Below are 19,695 nucleotides of genomic sequence, written 5' to 3' on the forward strand. Positions count from 1 at the left end.
TCTTGGAACCTTTAGTTAATGATTTAAGTATTGTGGTATAGTTTATATTCATAGTTCTACCTTTATTGATTGGAGGTGGATTATGTCTTTTTTGGGGTTACACAGGAATTTTGGACACTTGCCTTTAATCCTTAGACTGTCATTAATTTCTCCTTTTGCAATCCACTATTTATGATCTTTTAGGTCAACCAGCTATCACAGGATGCAAAAAACTAACATCTTTAAAAACAGGGTTACTCAAGGTAGAGCAGTCATCATTTTTTCATCTCGAGTATTTCTTCTTTACTTTGTGCCCCCTTTCCTCTGATAGGATCTGTTAAGTCATTCTTAGTTAAATCATTCTTAGAATTTCAGCTTTTACTAACTTTTCACTCAAAAGTCTTACTTAAGGTCTAAGCGTTGAGGCCATCTCATTAATATGTGAAGGATGTGTTGCGATGCGATGAGGGGCGGGGCTAGCTAACCTCTCTTGGCACCTCCAGGGAACCACCCAGCTCTGCTGGGGGAGCCGCACACAGAGAAGGAAACAGTCACTGCTCCACGGTGAGTAACCCTGTTTTCTCCTTATTTCACCTTCTGACTGTTTTCATTGATTTTTTAAAAGCTTGTGTGTCACACATGGAAATAGTTCTTACCACTCAGAGGTAATTTTAAAAGTAGCAGTATATAAGATTTCTCTTTACTTATTAGCAATCTTTTGTTCACAAGGTAGAGTAAGAGCCAACTTTTCATTTGTATTTACTGATGCCTAAAATGGAATTAGAGCATAAAAATAGGCCATTTCTCTCTTGTGAGAAATACTTGTAACCTTGAATGGGAAAAAAATCTATTAGTGGTATGGTTTTACATCTTTTGTTTGTTTTCATTAGGGAGGGGAGGGATTAGTGGGAACAATAGGTGGTTCTTTCACATAAAGACAGGAATTATTATTTGCAGTTGTTTCATGACAGTTCACCTAGCCTTCATTTGCGTATTTCATTTGTACTGTATATTTTGTTTTTATGTTATTACTCATTTCTTCCTTTTTCACCGTCTTTCTCACCAGCGCTTTTTTCCATAGTTCTTATTTTACTCATATCTAAAGAAGACTGCCATCTAGTGGTACAAATAACATAGTCATGGAAAATAGGTCTTTTTAGTGGCACAGATATTGAACACATTTTATTATAAATTAGGTAGCCTGGTGCTACCTAGTTACTATGAAGCTGATTTAACTTTATTGTTTTGTAGATGATATTATTTCTGATGTGTTGTGTTGAAATTATTTTTCAGACTTTTATTTAGTTCTTGAGGGCAAATTATATTACTGCTTGTAAAATGAACCAGTGAATGAATGAGTAGAATGAATTTCACTTGGGGAGAGGGAATGATGGCATTTGACCTAAATTGTATGTATTGCAATTACAGCTTCAGATTACAGATCTATAGGCCTTGACAGCACTTTAAAGTCTATTCTGCTAAGATTATGTACATAACTAAAAGTTACAAGAGCAGTGTTAAGTACCAGAGAGTACAGCCTGGCACACACAGACTTAAAATGTGACCACACAGAGATGCAGTCGTAAAATCTTACTTGGTAATGGATAGAGATATCTTTTAGAAAATTACTCTTCTAAGGATCAGAAGAAATATTTAGTATAAGTATGTATTTACACTTGCTGGAAAATACTTAGTGTAAAACTTGTCGATCCAATAGGATTCTGATTTGTTAGATAATAAGAGATTGTTAAAGCTGAATCTTAGATAATATCTAAGCATAAAAGGAACTTATGATATGTAAGAAGAAATAAAGCTGAATATGTGTCTAATGAGATGCCTTCTATACACATGAGATAAGGAAGGTGTGTTTTAATTCATGTTTTAAAAGTAGAAGTCTAAGTGATTTGCATTTAAATGTACTGCTAAATATTTTAAAATCCCATACAGGTTTATATTTTAAAATAATTGCAGTTTGCAGTTAGTGATTTCTTCAAATTTTGCAATAGGGAAACAGTTTAGAGTGACACGTGGATTTTAAAATTTGACGTCAGGGCTCTTAGATGAGGCTTGGTTTTAAATGTGGTTACAGTGTAGTGTTACTAGAGTCAGAAATGCACACAAGAAAAGTTTTTCAAATTCCCAGCTGATTGTCTTTTTGTTTGGTAGGTTTTTTAATGGTAAAAATTGTTCAAACTTTAAATTTGTTTTTTTATGTTGTTTATAATAATTTTGTGACAATAATAAAAATGCATGCTTGGCTTAATATTATTTGATAATAGGTACAGACTGGTTAGGGTACAATTGTATTCCTTCTTTAGAAAACTACTTGTATTTACAGCAGTAGCAAGGAGACCTACTGTCATGTTATAGCTCATGACAAGCACTTACGCATGCTCTACCAGGAAAGGAGAATGGGTGGGTGGGTAAGGGTCTTACACTTCATACTATTTCCTGTTTGAGCACAGCGCTTTTCTCTTTAGTGGCAATAATCTAATTTCAGTAAAGATGTTGGACTCTTCTTGAAGATCATTGCAAAGGAATCTGATTCTGTTTTTTTACTGACTAGATTCTGGATACATGTATGTTTTTCAGTCGTACACAATTTTACAGAATGCTCAAGTTTGCAAGCTGTTGCCACAGGTTGAAGGTTTATAGAATGAAAATCAAAGTTTAATAATTTGAGTTGGAACCTGAAAGTCTCTGAAGAGCAGATTAGTGTTTTATGTCATGAAAGTACCATCCTTTGTTTATATGCTGTAGGCTTGTTTTCATAATTTGAGGTGGCATTGTTAGCCATCCTAGACACTAGAGTATGGTGAGGGACATATTTAAACAAACTAGCATATTAGTAAACTTAATGTTATCACACATTTAAATAAATTCTTAGAATTCATAATTATCAAATATTAATGTAGAGATAACTTACATAATCCAACTTACTAAAAATACAATATAGATGGGGGTATATTGATTTTAAAGTAGAGTTTTCTTCATTATAAGAGCTGTATAGTTCATGAATGGTGTTATAAGTATTCTGTTTATTACTAATAAGCCCTGTATTGCATATGGTTACCCCATGTTTACTTGGCATTTATGCCTATGGAAACTAGGCACTGAAAAAGTATTATCTCTGTTTATAAAAAGTTACTGAATTGAATCTCATTTTAAAATTAAGTGTTGAAAATTAAAGTATATTTTTGATTTAAAAAAATCAGATTTCACATATAAAGGTTCGTATTCCCCAGTAAAATCTGTTCTTACATACCTAAAAAATGACTTTTAATTTTTTAATGAGTTTGACTAGCTGGGTCTGGTTAACAATTGTTTGTAACAGGTCTCTAATTAGGAAAAGCAGTGTTTTTATATCTATCTGAACGTCTTCAAAAGTAGTGGCATTTTACTGTAGATGTTAGGAGAGATCAGTTTGGCTGGTGTTCAGAGAAAGGGTAATGATTACTTAAGGAAGCTTGTCTGCTGTATATTTGTCTACATTAAAATTTGTGATTTTTTGATGTCTAGTTTAACCATTAATTATACCATTATAAAACCAATTTTGTACAAATGTGTAAATTATAATAATCAGAATTAAGCCTTTACTCTTGAATATTAAAATCAGTAGTGTTTTCATTTGGACAGTGAATTTCTTCCCATGCCCTCTCAAATCATTAAATCTAACATTTTAAAATGGATAATATTATCCATACTGAAATAGTGTTAATCTTCAGAAGGATAGAGTAAAGAATTGAACTATTGAAAATGGGAAATCTGTGTTAAAAGAACATCATCTCTAAACATTCTAGCAATGACACTTTTCCCTTTAATCCATCTTACTGGTATTAATAATAATACAAGCAATCTTGTTTTTATACAGGGTACCAAGTTTGGTGTCCTTGGAAGAGACAAAGTTATATACTGGACTTGAATATGGTATGTGAATCCTAATTGGAGTAAATATGTGAATGAATGTTCATTAATTACGCTATAGTTATCTCTTTTTTTTCTGGAGAAGCTGGAAATTTTTTATGAAAAAATAACTAGTAAAAGTTAGAGATTGGATCAGTAAGTAAATACTTGGATACTTTCTATGTGCAGAGGCCGACTTTACACACTTTACAGATATTATAATGCCATTTATGTTTAGAATTGTTTTAGAACTGATATTTGATGTGAATGGGAATATAACAACTCATGTTCTAAATATCTTTGTATCTTTCTATAATAGCATAAATTTCATATAAATGTTTATGTAAAACACTTTACTGTGTTAATTTAATGTTCTGAATCCAACATAACTAGAAAGTTAGCATACTTCCTTATTGATGGATTAACATTGGAGTTAGCTGCATATGTCTCTAAATAGTGAATAGTGCCTTTGAAATATTGAATATGACAAAGATGGTTTTTTCCTGTCTTCTCTTTGCCTGCCCAATGAAGTTTTATAAACAAGTTGTTATAAAGGTGAATGTATTCTAAGTTATTTTGTATCATGCATAGCCACTAATCCAACTATGATAAAGGTAGACACATTAGTTCCCCCCTCCCCATACATTCTCTCTTCTTGACAAAAACTATTGATACGAATTTCAACAGTCTGGAGAGCATTCAGTTTGTAAAACACTTTCTTTCATTTTTTAAAAAATAGATCTCTCTAGAGAGAATCACCGAGAAGCAATTGCTAGGGTCACAAGGAAACTTCTTAGTAAGTACATATATTCATTTAACCTATTTTTACTAATAAATACTTAGGAATTATACTCTATAGCATGTGTGCTTTTACTTAACATTTTAAAAGTTATAAATGGTGAAAATATCAGGCGGTGTATTTTTTCTTAATGAGTAGATTCTTAACCAATATATCAGGAGTCCTATAGTAATTCAGAATATTTTAAACAAAATACTTTTTCTTCTTCTGTTACAGACCACATACTGAATAATTCAGAAGATGATACCAAGTCCTTGTTCCTTATCATAAAGGTACAAATATCATTTAATAATTGTATAGTTATTAATTGACCAGGTTTGACATGATGACTTATAAACATAAAATTTGAAATTCTTTAACACAGATTATTGGAGACCTTTTGCAGTTCCAGGGATCTCACAAACATGAATTTGATTCTCGTTGGAAAAGCTTTAACCTAGTAAAGAAATCAATGGAAAATCGGGTCAGTATTCAGTATTTTCACCTAAAATTGAATGAATTTTTTTAGAGGTGTATAATATTGATATAACCACCTGACTTGGTGATTGTTCAGTGTATAGAGGCAGTTTTCCTATAAGGAAAAGTAATAGACTTTCAAATATTAGGGTATAATCAAAAGAATACTAGAAAAAAGTATATTTTCTTCATGCAAACTCTTCTGTCATTTCCGTGATAGTCTCTGAACTGTTCATTGGGAATCTGGAGTATGATAACTTGGCAACAGTATTCAGGCTGCCTTGTAAAATACTTAAAGAGTAAAGCTAGGAAGAATTGTTCACAGGAATGAATGTAAAATACTACACTTCAGGTATATCTGAGAAAAATACAGTTTATGTTATATTTGTGCTCCAGAAGTCAGTACAAGCTTCTTTGGAAGCATGGAAAAACAATACCTAAGTCTGCCATTTGATGTTCACAGTAATGTTCTTCTATAGGAGACTTGTGTTGAAATTGAGTCTAAGAAGGGAGAATGAGTTCATTATTTAGGCAATGGGTGCTACATATTTTAGACAAAGGGAATGGCATGTAAAAGGACAGTGAGATATACAAACATGGCATGCTTTAGAGAAGAGCAGCTGTAGGGAAGAGTGGCAGGAGGTAAACTAGGTCTTGTATAGTTGTGTCCTAAGAAGGTGCTTTAGTTTTATATTTAGCAATGGGAGGAGTCTTTAATGGTTCCTCAGTAGATCTGATTTGAATACTGGAAAGATTAATAATGAATTCAGTGAATTTTGAAAAGCTCTGCCACCACAGTAAAAAATAGGCAATAGGAAGTTGAGAGTAGTTAAACTATTATAATAGTCCAGATGGAAGAACACAGCTAGAATCAGGCACTGGCACTGGGATGGAGGTAAGGCATTTGAAAAAGAAGGAATTGTGGGGAGTTGTAGTCTGTAGTAAACATAAATACATTGACACATTGTCCAGAGGGGCTGTTAGTAAATGTAACAGAGTCAAGAAGTGTTAGTGTACTGCTTTTGTGCTTTTCATATTCAACTGAAGGTGGACCAGCTCCATTGTTCTCCCGTGAATCCATTAATAAACTGCCAAAAAAACCCCAAGATGTTGGTTAAGCCATTTAAAGGCTATTGCTTCTGCTAGGAACCATAAAATTATTTGAAACTGTATTTTATTATGCCTGATAGCTTTAAAAATAAGTAAAATACTGCTACTGTCCACCAGCTCTTGGTGTACTTTCTTTAAACTAATTTTTCATTAAGGGATCAGGGGTTTCCACAGTTGGGGTCATTTAGGGAAAATGTTGACATGTTTGCTACTTTCTTTTTTAGCTCCATGGGAAAAAACAACATATCAGAGCCCTGTTGATTGATAGAGTAATGTTGCAGCATGAGGTAAATACCTTTTTAAAGTAATGACTATTTAAAATAAAATAACAGTTTTCCAGGTGAATATTTAATTATTTCTGTTTCTTCATAATTAAAGTTTTAATAAAAACATTGATATTTAATTTACATTGTTTTCTTTTTACAGCTACGAACACTAACTGTTGAGGGTTGTGAATACAAAAGTATACATCAAGATATGATCAGAGATCTTCTTCGTTTATCTACAAGTTCATACAGTCAGGTATGGCTAGTCCAAATATTACTGTCCCCCACTGTCCCATTTTATTACAAGCAATTTAAATATCCCCATTTTAATAGGACATTTAAATAATTTATTGGCATAGAAAACACCTTTCAAAATGCAAATATATTCAACCTAATTTCACTAGTCTTTTAGAAATACTATTTATTTTTACTGTTTGTAATTGCTTCTCAAAGATATTTTTAATGTAATTAAAGTTACTAAAAAGCTTCTGAACAGGAAAGGACACTATCAGCAGAACAAAAAGGCAACCTACAGTATGGGAGAATATTTTCATAAATAGCTCATCTGATAAGGGGTTAACATCCAAAATGTATAAAGGACTTACATGCCTTAACACCAAAACAACAAATAACCCAATTAAAAAATGGGTGGAGAACCTAAACAGACATTTCTCCAAAAAAGAAATACAGATGGCCAATAGGCACATGAAAAGATATTGCACATTGCTAATCATCAGGGAAATGCATATCAAAACCAAAATGAGATACCACCTCATGCCGTTCAGAATGGCCATTATCCAAAAGACAAACAATAACAAATGTTGGCAAGGATGTAGAGAAAAGAGAGCCCTCCTACACTGTTGGTGAGAACGTAAATTGGTGCAACCACTGTGGAAAGCAGTATGAGGATGCTTCAGAAAACTAAAAATAGAAACACCATATAACCCAGTAATTCCACTTCTAGGAATTTACTGAAAGAAAATAAAATCCCCGATCTAAAAAGATACTATACATTCTTATGTTTATCACTGCATTTACAATAACCAAGTTATGGACGCAACTTAAGTGTTCATCAATAGATGAATGGATGAAGAAGAGGTGGTATGTAGACACAATGGAATATTACTCAGCATTAAAAAAAAGAGAAATCCTGCCATTTATGACAACATGGATGAACCTAGAGGGTATTATGCTCAGTGAAATAAGCCAGGTGGAGAGAGACAAATACCATATGATTTCACTTACTTGTGGAATCTAAAAACAAAATGAAGCAAAACAAACAAAATAGCAGTAGACTCATAGACACTGAGAAGTGATTCGTGGTTACCATAGGGGAGGGGTTAGGATGGGTAGTAAGGAGGGCAAGGGGGTAAAGGAGCACAAAAATTCCCAGTCATAATTTAAGTTGGTCGTGGGATGGTAGTACAGCATGGAGAATATAGCCAGTGATTCTGTAACATCTTCCTGTGTTGACAGATAGTAACTGCACTAGTCAGGGTGAGGATTTAATAATATGGATAACTGTTGAAACACTGTATTGTATACTTGAAATCAATATAAGATTATATATCAATAATATCTCAATTAAATGTAATTAAAGTTGACAGTGCTAGTGTAATGTTACTGCCATGTAATCAAACCACATTGTGAAGGCCAGTCTATGACAGCCATATAATTCCTCCTAGGCATTATGCTTGGGTTTCAGGAGGTTGCTACCATGTGAATTGTGGGTCCATCCTTTAAGGGAGCATAGGGCCAAGGGATTATCTCCAAGCAGAGAGAACTGGAAAAAAGCAGAGATTCAGGTACAACTAATTACTCTGTCTTTACAAGATACTGTAAGTTAGGCAACTACTCTCTAACCCTGAGATTTTACCTAATGTGTAAAAGAGTTTGACACATAGACACAATATGTTGCTTTTACTATAATCAGTTATTAGTCATTATTACTTAACTAGTTCAGGGTTATAAAATTATACTGAATCTTTTGTTTGGGTTCAAAATATGTAGGCTATACTTAAGGTTTGCATTAAAAAGGTTAAGTTCTGTGCTTTGGAAAGTCCTTGGTTTTCCTTGTGTAGACAAGAAAAAAATCTAACTTCCTCATCAGTTAGTAACTCAGAATAAAAATTGTAATAGTTTGCTAATTATGTTACTGAACAAATGTATGTTCGTTCCATTCAGTCTCCCCTTTATCAAAAGTATTTGAATGAAAGTAACTAAAATCAAGGATGTGGTTGGTGGAAGTATGCTTTCATTTTGATAAAAAGATAGTCATTTACTTGTTTTTGTTAAGGTATATGCTCTGATGTATTTTCTATTATTGCAACATTTAAATTATCATCACTTTGTTTTTAATAACTTGTTTAGAAATTTTTATATTTAATAAAATAAAATTTTAATAAAACTCCTCTGTTCATAATACTTTTCCAGGTCAGAAATAAGGCTCAGCAAACATTTTTTGCTGCCTTGGGAGCATATAACTTCAGTTGCAGAGATATCATTCCCTTGGTTTTGGAGTTCTTACGGCCTGATAGACAAGATGTCACACAACAGCAGTTCAAGGTATATGATTTTTTGTTTTGTTCTACTTTGAAAATTTTAAAGCATACAGAAAAGTTAAAAGAATTCTATAGTAAACATCTGTATGTCCAACATTCAGATTCTATATTTTACATTTTGCTATATTTTGATGTATCACATAACTATCCATCTCTCCATCTTTTTTAAAAATGTATTTCAAAGTAAGTTTACATTAGTACACTTAACCTCTAAACAAGTATAGTCTGTTTTTCTCCTTAATCATTTACTTATCTATGTATATCATTGGTGTTACAATGGAGAAGATAGTGCAGTTTGAGTTGAGCACCAGTGGATATATGGCCTACAGGAGAGGGATGAAAGATCAAGATGTTCAGAGTAGTGTGACCAGCATGAAGGAAGGCCTGAGCTAGGAAGAAGCATGGTGAGTTTGAGCAACTGAGTGAAAGCTTATGTGATGAGGGCAGAGACGGAAGAGAATGACACAGGTAAGGAAAATACCTCATACAGGGATGCAGTAGAGTATAGGTGAGATACAATGACTGCTTATGCCATAAGATAGAAATGAGTTGATTAAAAGTGATTTAGGAGGGAAAATTGATATGACTTGCTGGTTGAATATGAGGGGATTGAAGGAAGTCCAAAAATCATTAAGTTTATGGATGCACAACTGGTTGTTGGGTACATCAGAAAGAAAGAGAGAGAGAACAGGGAGAATAGAATAGAGAATAGATGAACTAGATTGTTTAGACAACTTTGACCTGAAGTTGTTCTTATAAATGTCAAGTAGGCAGTTAGAGTTTGAAGCTTAAGCCTACCATGTCAATGCATGCTGATAATTGAAATCTTAGGGCATGGGTAGAAGAACCTAGGGAGGAGAGTGAGAAAAGAAGAGGACCACGGGGCCAGTGTGGAGAAAATTTCACCAGAAGCCCAAGAAGTAGAGCTAACTGAGAAAAAGAGGGTCAGAATGATACCAAGTAATGAAGAGGAATTACAGAAGCCCAGGAGATATCTTTCCAGAAGGAAGACTGAACCAGCAGTGTCATTTGTTTTCTAGAGACAGTTAAGATGAGAACTATACATGTTCCTTGAAGTTAGTTTGTAAGATAGATCAACAAACTAGCGCTTGGCTCAGTTGCTTACTTTTTGTAAGTGAAGATTTATTGGAATATAGCCATCTCTGTTCCACAGAGTATTGTCTATGGCTGTTTTCACACTACAAAGGTAGAGATGAGTAGATGTGACAGAGATTATATGGCCAACTACATATACTACCCGACTCTTTACAGAAAAAGTTTGTTAACCCCCAGTGTAGACGTGTAATTCAAGAGTATGGTAGCACGGCTTAACTCACGGGGTGTTACATTGTTGTTGATCTTGTTGAGAGCAGTTTAAATGAACAAAATCAGCTCAAGTAACCTCAAAAGTGAAAAATGGGGGTTAGGACGGAGGGTGAGTGGGATAAGGGGGCACAGAAATCTCAATCGTAATATAAGTTGGTCAGGGGGGTGGTAATACAGCATGGAGAATATAGCCAATGATTCTATAACATCTTCCTATGTTGACAGACAGTAACCATGCTAGTGGGGGTGAGGATTTAATGATGTGTGTAACTGTTGAACCCCACTGTGGTATACTTGAAACCAATTTAATATTATGCAACATCTATACTTCAATGTTTTTAAAAGGTGAAAAATGTTTATTAGGTCAGTAAAATTGACATTACAAATGACCTTACAAGAACCTAAAAAGAGTAGAGCGCAGGATGGGTAAGAAGCCAGTTGGAATTGAGTTAGGGTGAATGTTCAGAAAATTAAGAAAATATTTGGTACTAATAGCTTTTTTCATAAAAATGGAGTTCCTTAAAAAGGGGTACCTGTTGTAATCACAGTCATTCTGATTAATTGAATTTTTATAAGTAAAAAGTACACAATATAATTAAGTAACCTAGTTTTTATATACTTAGGAAAATAATCAGCATCACATGTTACCTACTATTTTAGAAGTTATTCCAAACATTATGCCCTAAAATGCTAAGAGTGGCACATATCCCATGATCTTTATGATACGGTTATACTTTCTATATATATGGTTATAGAAAGTAATTGGAATGAAAACTGTATTGATAGCCATTCTTTGAGCTAACCCTCTATTAAATGACTTAAACTATTAAGTAGATCACCAATAAATGTCAAGTTCAAGTTTCTAAAAGTAACATGTTCAATATGTAAACCTATTTTACTAACCAGTATCAAGCATTTAAATAATGTTTGGTGAATTTAAAAAAGGTATGTAAGTGAAGTTGACTATAACTAAATAATGCCTCATCTCTCATATTAATCATTTTTTCCTGCAGGGTGCCTTGTATTGTCTCCTTGGAAATCACAGTGGTGTATGCTTGGCAAACCTTCATGATTGGGACTGTATTGTACAGACTTGGCCAGCAATTGTTTCTTCTGGGCTTAGCAAAGCAATGTCCCTGGAAAAGCCATCAATAGTAAGGCTTTTTGATGATCTTGCAGAGAAGATTCATCGGCAATATGAAACAATTGGGTTGGACTTCACAGTAAGCAAAAACATTTTCTTATTCATATTTTAGTGGAAATATTGCCCTGTTAAAATGCTTTTTTTGGAGGGATCTTTTAGTAATATTCTTAACATTTGATTCTGATGTTTTTAAAAAAAGCATTTGTTTTCTATTTCCTCTCTGTGCTTTAGAGATCATGACTGTGCATAGCAGGGTGGAGTAGGAAGTTAGAGCGTGGCCAGGAGAGAGCTAGTTTATTGATAATTATATTTTTCCATTTACCATTATTCCCTGTATGTCCATGGCCTCATTTTTCCAAGAGTTGATTATATTTTAGGAGGTCACTTAAACTAGTGAAAGTCACAATAGATTGACCACAGGGTTCATAATTTATAGTGAAGAAAATTAAAATTGGATGGTTTGATAAATGAAAAAGTAAAGAATATCAGGTTCAGTGGTGCCCAAATGGAAAGATATAGCAGATCATCTAATAATTTTCAGATGCATATTTACACAGCCATCAGAATTAGGGGTGGATAAGAGAGGTGTGAGTGCAGTTGAATATCCCTAATAATATTTGACATCCATCCTCTGTTTCAAAACCACTGCTAGAAATGTATTCCTTTTCTATAAAATACAGTTTTATTATCTGCAACTGTAGAGTATGCTTTTTTTTAAAAAAGTTTGAAATTCAGAAGTAATCACATAGCAAAAATATTCACCCTTTCAACTTAGTATTTGTGTGCTTATATATTCACAATAGTATATTAACTGGGTTGTGCAACCTTCCCTTACTCTAATTGCAGAACATTTCCATCACTCAAAAAGGAACCCTGTATCCAGTAACAGTTGCTTCCCATTTTCTCATAACCTTAGCACCTGGAAACCACTAATCTACTTTGTTTTCCCTGTGAATTTGACTATTATGGACATTTCATATAAATGGAATCGTACATGTGACGTTTTGTATCTGGCTTCTTTCATTTAGCATGTCAAGAACATCTGTGTTGTAGGATGTGTCAGTACTTCATTTTTCCCCTGGTTTTTCTTTTTAATAAGATTCCAAAGACATGTGTTGGAATAGCAGAATTACTTCAACAATCAAAAAATCCTTCTACCAACCAGGTAATGCTTAGCTCGGAAGAAATTAAAGAAGGACTTAAATGCCAACAAGAAAAGAATGCTGATGCCCTAAGGTAATTATGAATGCCTACTTATCAAAATAGATGGTATTACAGATAGTAGGTTATAAATATATCCATAATATCTATGCCTCATAACTACATACTGAAATTTATGCATTGATTCTAAAAAAAAAAAACAAGAATGTTAAAAGGTAATTATTGTGAAGGTCCCTGATTGTCACTTTCCCCTCTGGAGGTGGAAAATACCATCTTAAAAAAGTTGTCTAATATTGTATCTGTTTCCCAATCTGAATTCTCTTTGATTTTATTTTAGTACACACATCAATTATTAAATCCTAAATTCAAACTTCATAACTCTTGTTACTTTTTGATCAAATTTATACAAATTTGGTACCAGGGTATTAGTGTTTTTATATTTTTGTAACTAAAGCACTTCAGTAGTCAAGTGTTCAAGCCGATTTCGTAACTTGAATTTGACTTTGACTTAGGAATGTGCTTATTAATTTTCTTCTAATGTATCTGTATAAATAAAAACTCTTATAGCCTGTCTCATGTATACCCGCAGCTCCATCTAGGTAGACCACTCCTAACTTGCTGAATAGTGCTCACAAATTTACTTTTAAATGTCCACTTAGGAACAGTTCGGTAGCTCAGTGTACCTAGCACTTTTTTATATTCTCTCTGACATTCAAGCTCTTTTCCTAGTGTCTCTGTCTGTTCTCAACTCTGGCTTGATTCTCATCAGGCACTGTCTAGTGGTGAAAAGTAAGAGTGGGGAGTGAATTTGGCAAGGATTTGAATTTAGAAATTTATATGAATTTATATTACATTTTAGTGTTGTATTAAGACAATACCTCACCTGATTTTTTTTTTTTTTTACAGGAACTATGAAAATTTGGTAAATACTTTGCTAGATGGTGTGGAACAGAGAAATCTGTAAGTGTAGAAATTTTTTTTTCTTAATGCTTATATTAAATATTAGAGAAGATTTTTACCATGAATGACTGTGTCACAAAAAATTACAGTCTTAATCATGAATTGAGAAGGCCAAGAAAAGAAATTTGGGGCATGGTGTGTCTTCAGTATATCTATTTTAATTCTTGGGTAACTTTAAAATTATGTTTTAAATACAGATTTTTTTTAAGTGTTTTTATGAGTGATGTGTTTTGTTTTGTTTTCTCTCTCCATTTCAGGCCCTGGAAATTTGAACATATAGGCATTGGGCTTCTGTCTTTACTCTTGAGAGATGACCGAGTATTACCTCTTCGTGCCATACGTTTTTTTGTTGAGAATCTCAATCATGATGCAATTGTAGTTAGAAAGGTAGGTACTTAATTTTTGCTACAATCTTAGGTTTGAAGATTTGTACCTCACCTGAAGTCCTTAAGTTTTTCTCAGACAAGGTATACTTAATAGATATTTTAAAGTATATTGATTTTGAAATCTAATGGAAAAGACTGACTTTGAAAAATCAATTACAAAAAAGGTACAAAATGTTACAGGTAGGGAAAGATAATCTGAGGATACAACTTTTTGGTTTTCTTCACAAAATATTAGAGGTGGCATGCAAGATGGGGCTGACCTATCCTGGTGCATTGAAGAAAGACACTTAAGACAAAATGTTAAGGCTGAGATTTGAAGATGAGCACAGGTAATGGTTTAACAAAGAAAGGATCAATGTTTCCTAGGCAGAGACTAGCATGGACTGCAAATAACTCATTCTATATCGGAAAGCACTGCCTGCAGCTCTGTCACTAAATGTCAATGGATAAAGTATTTCTCTGCTTTCAGAATCCAGCTTCTGCTTTTGATCAAGGTTGGAAATCATACAAGATTTAAAATTTTATGATACATGTACCTTACCTGTTTCTTTTCTAGATGGCGATCTCAGCTGTTGCTGGCATTCTGAAGCAGCTAAAAAGAACCCACAAAAAGTTAACCATCAGTCCCTATGAAATCAGTAAGTACTACCAAATGTAATTAATACTGCATCTCAAACTCTGAAAGTTTCTTAGAGAAGTATAAATTACAGTTCTTGATCTCAAGTATTTTCCTATACAAAATTTGCAAGTGTAGAAAGATTTTAACATGAAACATGAAATACAGTCAAACCTTGGTAAAAAATTAGACTCTATGTCTTCACGATACATGTACCCTTTGTACACTCGGTGAAAACATGTTCTCTAATTCTTATTTGTCTCACCAACTAAGCAATTATACTAGTTATTTATCAAACTATATTTCAGAGATTTAAAATACCATTACCATCAATACATCAATATGTGAAATGTTTCTGGGTTGTATAATTAGGGGCAAGATTAATTTTCTTCTTTATACCTTACTGTATTATCAGACGTTTTGAAAAATCTCATATAATCAGAAAAAATAATTTTAGAGGTAAAAAAAATGTCATTTCGATTCCATTGATTACTAAATTTTTTATCTCTGGTAATTCCTGTGATTTTCCAACAGCTATCTTCCATTCTCTTCCATCCCCACCGGGAGGGGAGTGCAACTATGCACCACCTTTATTTTGGAACAGTACAGAATGATGCTGACTTAACTGGCAGGAAGACTTGTATTATGTTCCCTGCTACTAATTTGTTTTATCCTGTCTTGAAACACATTTACAGGTCCCATATTAAATGAATATTTAGTGGCTTACAAAAACGTGTATGCTTAGAGAATATCAAATACACACATGGTGAAATATTATAATTTGGGGCATCTGGGTGAAGAATATATGGGAATTCTTTGAGCTTTGTAAGTCTGAAATTAATTCAAATGTAAATATTTTGAACAGTTAATCTTTTAATTTTGGTGAAAGGAATGAACTATGGATCATACTGATGTTCTCTCCCACCACGCTCCATATAATTACAGCACCATTTAGTGGACTGTCCCTCTGGTTTGAAATGTCATAGTATTTATGTGGTCTAGCCTTGAGCAAATTTTAATAGAGTCTTTTTTTTTAATACAGATAATAAGCAGATGGGCTTTTATTCAAAGCAAATCATGCCAGAAGGACTCAGTACCTTAATAGAGTCTTCTTAAAAAGACAAAGTCACATTTGTACTATTGATTGAAAGTTGAGAAAAATTATTGCATGGATATTTTTATGTTCATCAAATATAATTGTCTTTCCCTTAGGTGGATGTCCTAAACCTGCCCAAAGTTTTGCTGGCGACAGGCCTGATAATCATTGGTTGCATTATGATAGCAGAAGTGTACCAAGAACTAAAAAAGAATGGGAGTCAAGCTGCTTTGTGGAAAAAACTCACTGGGGCTACTACACCTGGCCACAGTAAGCCATGCGCCTTATTATTAAACTGCTTATCTTTGGTATGATTTGTTTTGTCATCTTTGCATGTCTGGGGAAGTAAAGTAGTTAGAGGTGCTATGACACTGAAGTTACACAGTTCCTAGCTTCTTTCCTTTTCCTCTTGTTCTTGTGTTCTGCTAGTGCTATGTCTCTATCCTACTTCTTGTCTTTCCACTGAAGCCCTTAGCCTTCCCTTAGTCCCACCATTTTACATCTAAGAAATTTGTTAATAGCTATTTTGAATTATATTCTGTCTATTAATACTGCACATGCCCAAACCAGCCCAGAGAAATGGTTATTAGTCTCTTATTATTGACTCAAATAATTTATGTCACCGGATACAGTGATCTAATAAATTTTAAAATCACAAATGTTAGTGATAGACTCATATCTCCGAACTTAGCATCTAATTACAGTTCATTAAAAGTGCCTTCTAATGCTTTCTATTCATGAAGCTCTAATATTTTTTTCTATGTGTATTACAAATATAAACTGTTACTGTGTAGGAATATGGTTGTTTATGCTGGTGTGGAAGAGCAGCCTAAGCTTGGCAGAAGCAGGGAAGATTTGACAGAGGTAAGCTTGCCATTTTCACCACTTGTAAGCATTTGTCCTGGTTCAAATGCATCTTACTTTTGGCCACTGCTTTATTTCAAACTCACTTCATGTTTTTCCCAATTTGCGTATTTCATTATATCACTGGGTAAATATTGATAAATGTGTCTTCCTTTATCCTTCCCCTCATCTCCTCTCCCCCTATTCTAATAGGGACAGTTGACACAAGTCTTTTTGTATCTAAATTACTCTCAAGTTAATCCCATTTGGCACTCCACTACTGATTTTTATAGTTTCCTGCTTCTTTCTTGACTGCTAACAAGCTTCTTGATGGCAAAGATAATGACTGGGATTTAGCTTTTTTATTGTATATAAATGATAGTTACTCATTAAATAGAAGTTTGTAAATTTAAGTAGAAGTTCTGTAGTCTTCATAGGACTTCATCATTTTGAAAGTTAAGGGCTTTAAAGTTTATGCCTTCTTCAGTTGTTAATGGTATTGTAGCTTATATTTTCTAACTTTGCACAGTTTACCTTTTAACTTCTGATGTTTTATAAATATGGAAAAGCTTTGGGGTTTGGGGGTTTTTCCTAAATTGCATACAAGATGGCATAATATCATTGTCTTGATTTTGAAGCAGAACATTTGTTGAGTTTTAATCCACAATTTGAGAAATGGAATCCAAACGAGGATCTGAAGGAAAACTTAGCAGTTAATATATATTTAACATTTTTAAGCAGCAATATTATTTTGGCTCTAGAAAACCTCTATGAGAACTAGAAGTTCTTTAGAATAAAACTAACAGCCTATGCTTGAGTATCAAAAGTTTACAGTTGAATTTTTAATATTTTCAGATTCATGTTTTAAATAGATTTTACCTGAATGTTGTTTCTTTATTTTTTTTATAGGCAGAACAGATTATATTTGATCATTTTTCTGATCCTAAGTTTGTTGACCAGCTAATTACTTTTCTATCTTTAGAAGACAGAAAAGGAAAAGATAAATTTAATCCTCGACGTTTTTGCCTTTTTAAGGTAACTGTGTTATCCAAATACCTTTTTAATAAAGCTTAGTGACTGTCAGTTTGTAGGTTCATAAGTTTTAAAGTATTTGATCAAAGTTTAAGTTTAGTCATCTACTACCTTCACCTAAAATGGCTCTGGAAGTTATGCCAGTTACTGATCTTGGCTTAAGGTCCAGGACTCTTAAAAAAAAAACAAAAAAAGCTTTTTAGTATTTAATATTTGTAATTAGCAGTAGAAGCAAAATAAAACCCCACAAGACCTATATGCATTTGATGTTCATTTGATATTTTGAGGTATGTGTGATATTTTGAAGGTCAGAAAAATTATTAATTTCTATTACATTGATTATATATTTTAATGTGACACATTTAAATGATAGTGTTCTTACCATTTAAACTTACAGACATTGTTAAAGCAGTTACATTCTAAAGGAGAGAACACTTGGGGTCTTTTTAGCACAGTGGTAATACAGGCATATTATAATTATAGTGGAGATGATAGTTATTTGAGTACTGAGGAACTTTCCTTTGTTTTTATAGGGTATATTCAGAAATTTTGATGATTCCTTTCTGCCAGTTCTGAAGCCCCATTTAGAGCGTTTGGTTGCAGATTCACACGAAAGCACCCAGCGATGTGTTGCAGAAATTATAGCTGGTTTAATCAGAGGTTCTAAGCATTGGACATTTGAAAAGGTGATTTATGTATACAGCACATTGTCGATTAAAGCTGCAGTATCCATTTGTGCAGCAGTTTCCAAAACATTAGATAACAGTACTTAAAATAAGAAATGTTAAATTTCATATTGCTTTTGAGTATAGGTCATAGACCTAGTGGTCTTTAGGCCACATTCAATGTCTTTTAAATTTTAAATTATTTGTCAACATAGGGGAAAAACAGACTATGTCATGTAAAAAATATTTCAGTTTTTCTTGAAAAATAGGGACATCCTGAATGCTGATCCCACATTATTGCCCTGTACCAAGTGCTATGTGTGGGCTTATCCCTTCATGAGATACTCTTTGGCTTCTCATTTAGTCCTTTCTCTTAGCCTCCGTGCTTACCTGTGTTACTCATTTGGCTTGGTGGACAGTTTGAATTTGACACCCTTTTTTTGAGTATTCCTCTTTCTAATTGTAAGATTTAGTTTTACATACCTGCCCTTATGTTAGTTTCTTAGCAAAATGCACTAGACTGAAAATACCCTGGGAAGTGGTCCACAATGCCTGCATATAAATAGAGTAGGCCATCATTTCCTCAAAGAAAAGATGCAAATGTTGTTTTTGGCAAACTTAATTATATATACTTCTAGGAGGACTGTGAATGATTTTTGATATATTAATTTGGTTATACATATTCAAATCACTAAATAAAAGTATTTATTAATTTGTAATATCCCAAGCCCTCCTTCATTTGTCCTATAAGGTCCTTCTGAGTAAAGCACAGAACATGGACCTGCAGAATGAGCAGCACTCAGGAACTTGTTAGAACAGTAGGATCTCAGGTCCCACCCTGATTAAGTGAATCAGAATCTGCATTTTATCAAGATCTCAAGGTGATTTGTATTCTTATTAAACTGTGAGAAGCATCTGTTCACTTGTATTCACAATCTCTATATAACTGAACACTTTTTAAAGGCTATTTACAGTAATCAAAAACTTGAAATTTGAATATTATACTTTAGGCTAACACTAATTTTTATTAATATGTCACTGCTTCTGTTAAAAGGATTCAGTCAAGTGACCTCAGTAAACATTCAAAACTTAGAAGTGGCTGAGGTTTTATTTCAGCCCAGTGTACTGTTATTCAAAATTTTTTAAAGTTTTCATTCGAATGAGATTTTGTAAGGAGCCATATAAGGGACCTCCTCTTTTCTCAATAGCTTTTTTAGAAAAAAAGAAATTCACCTTATACCTGGGTATGTTTGATGATAATATGGTAAAGTTACTTTCCTGGGTTATTGGTTGTTCTAAGAAATAATTTAAATGAAGTGTCAGTTTGTGTGTTTGTATATGTGTGCTTCCAGAAAAAGACAGTTGAGGAAAGGTATTCTGGGTATCACTAAC

At 33.4% G+C, this 19,695-nt stretch overlaps 1 protein-coding gene across 5 annotated transcripts in view; it reads left to right on the forward strand.

Moving 5' to 3' along the window:
* Positions 1 to 19,695, forward strand: part of PSME4 (proteasome activator subunit 4) — a 106,065-nt gene that overhangs the window by 57,240 nt on the left and 29,130 nt on the right. For 4 of the 5 annotated variants that reach the window (XM_057497210.1, XM_057497211.1, XM_036925935.2 and 1 more), the window contains exons 21-36: positions 3,851 to 3,906; positions 4,619 to 4,678; positions 4,898 to 4,953; positions 5,046 to 5,144; positions 6,472 to 6,534; positions 6,674 to 6,769; positions 8,947 to 9,078; positions 11,414 to 11,623; positions 12,644 to 12,780; positions 13,612 to 13,665; positions 13,923 to 14,052; positions 14,608 to 14,689; positions 15,880 to 16,033; positions 16,558 to 16,627; positions 17,516 to 17,641; positions 18,172 to 18,324. In XM_057497210.1, coding sequence (XP_057353193.1) covers positions 3,851 to 3,906; positions 4,619 to 4,678; positions 4,898 to 4,953; positions 5,046 to 5,144; positions 6,472 to 6,534; positions 6,674 to 6,769; positions 8,947 to 9,078; positions 11,414 to 11,623; positions 12,644 to 12,780; positions 13,612 to 13,665; positions 13,923 to 14,052; positions 14,608 to 14,689; positions 15,880 to 16,033; positions 16,558 to 16,627; positions 17,516 to 17,641; positions 18,172 to 18,324 — 1,678 coding nt within the window. The remainder of the gene's footprint in view (positions 1 to 3,850; positions 3,907 to 4,618; positions 4,679 to 4,897; positions 4,954 to 5,045; positions 5,145 to 6,471; positions 6,535 to 6,673; positions 6,770 to 8,946; positions 9,079 to 11,413; positions 11,624 to 12,643; positions 12,781 to 13,611; positions 13,666 to 13,922; positions 14,053 to 14,607; positions 14,690 to 15,879; positions 16,034 to 16,557; positions 16,628 to 17,515; positions 17,642 to 18,171; positions 18,325 to 19,695) is intronic. The other variant, XM_057497209.1, reaches the window with a different exon arrangement.

This window comes from Manis pentadactyla, chromosome 2, assembly GCF_030020395.1.
Source record: "Manis pentadactyla isolate mManPen7 chromosome 2, mManPen7.hap1, whole genome shotgun sequence".
NCBI lineage: Eukaryota > Metazoa > Chordata > Mammalia > Pholidota > Manidae > Manis > Manis pentadactyla.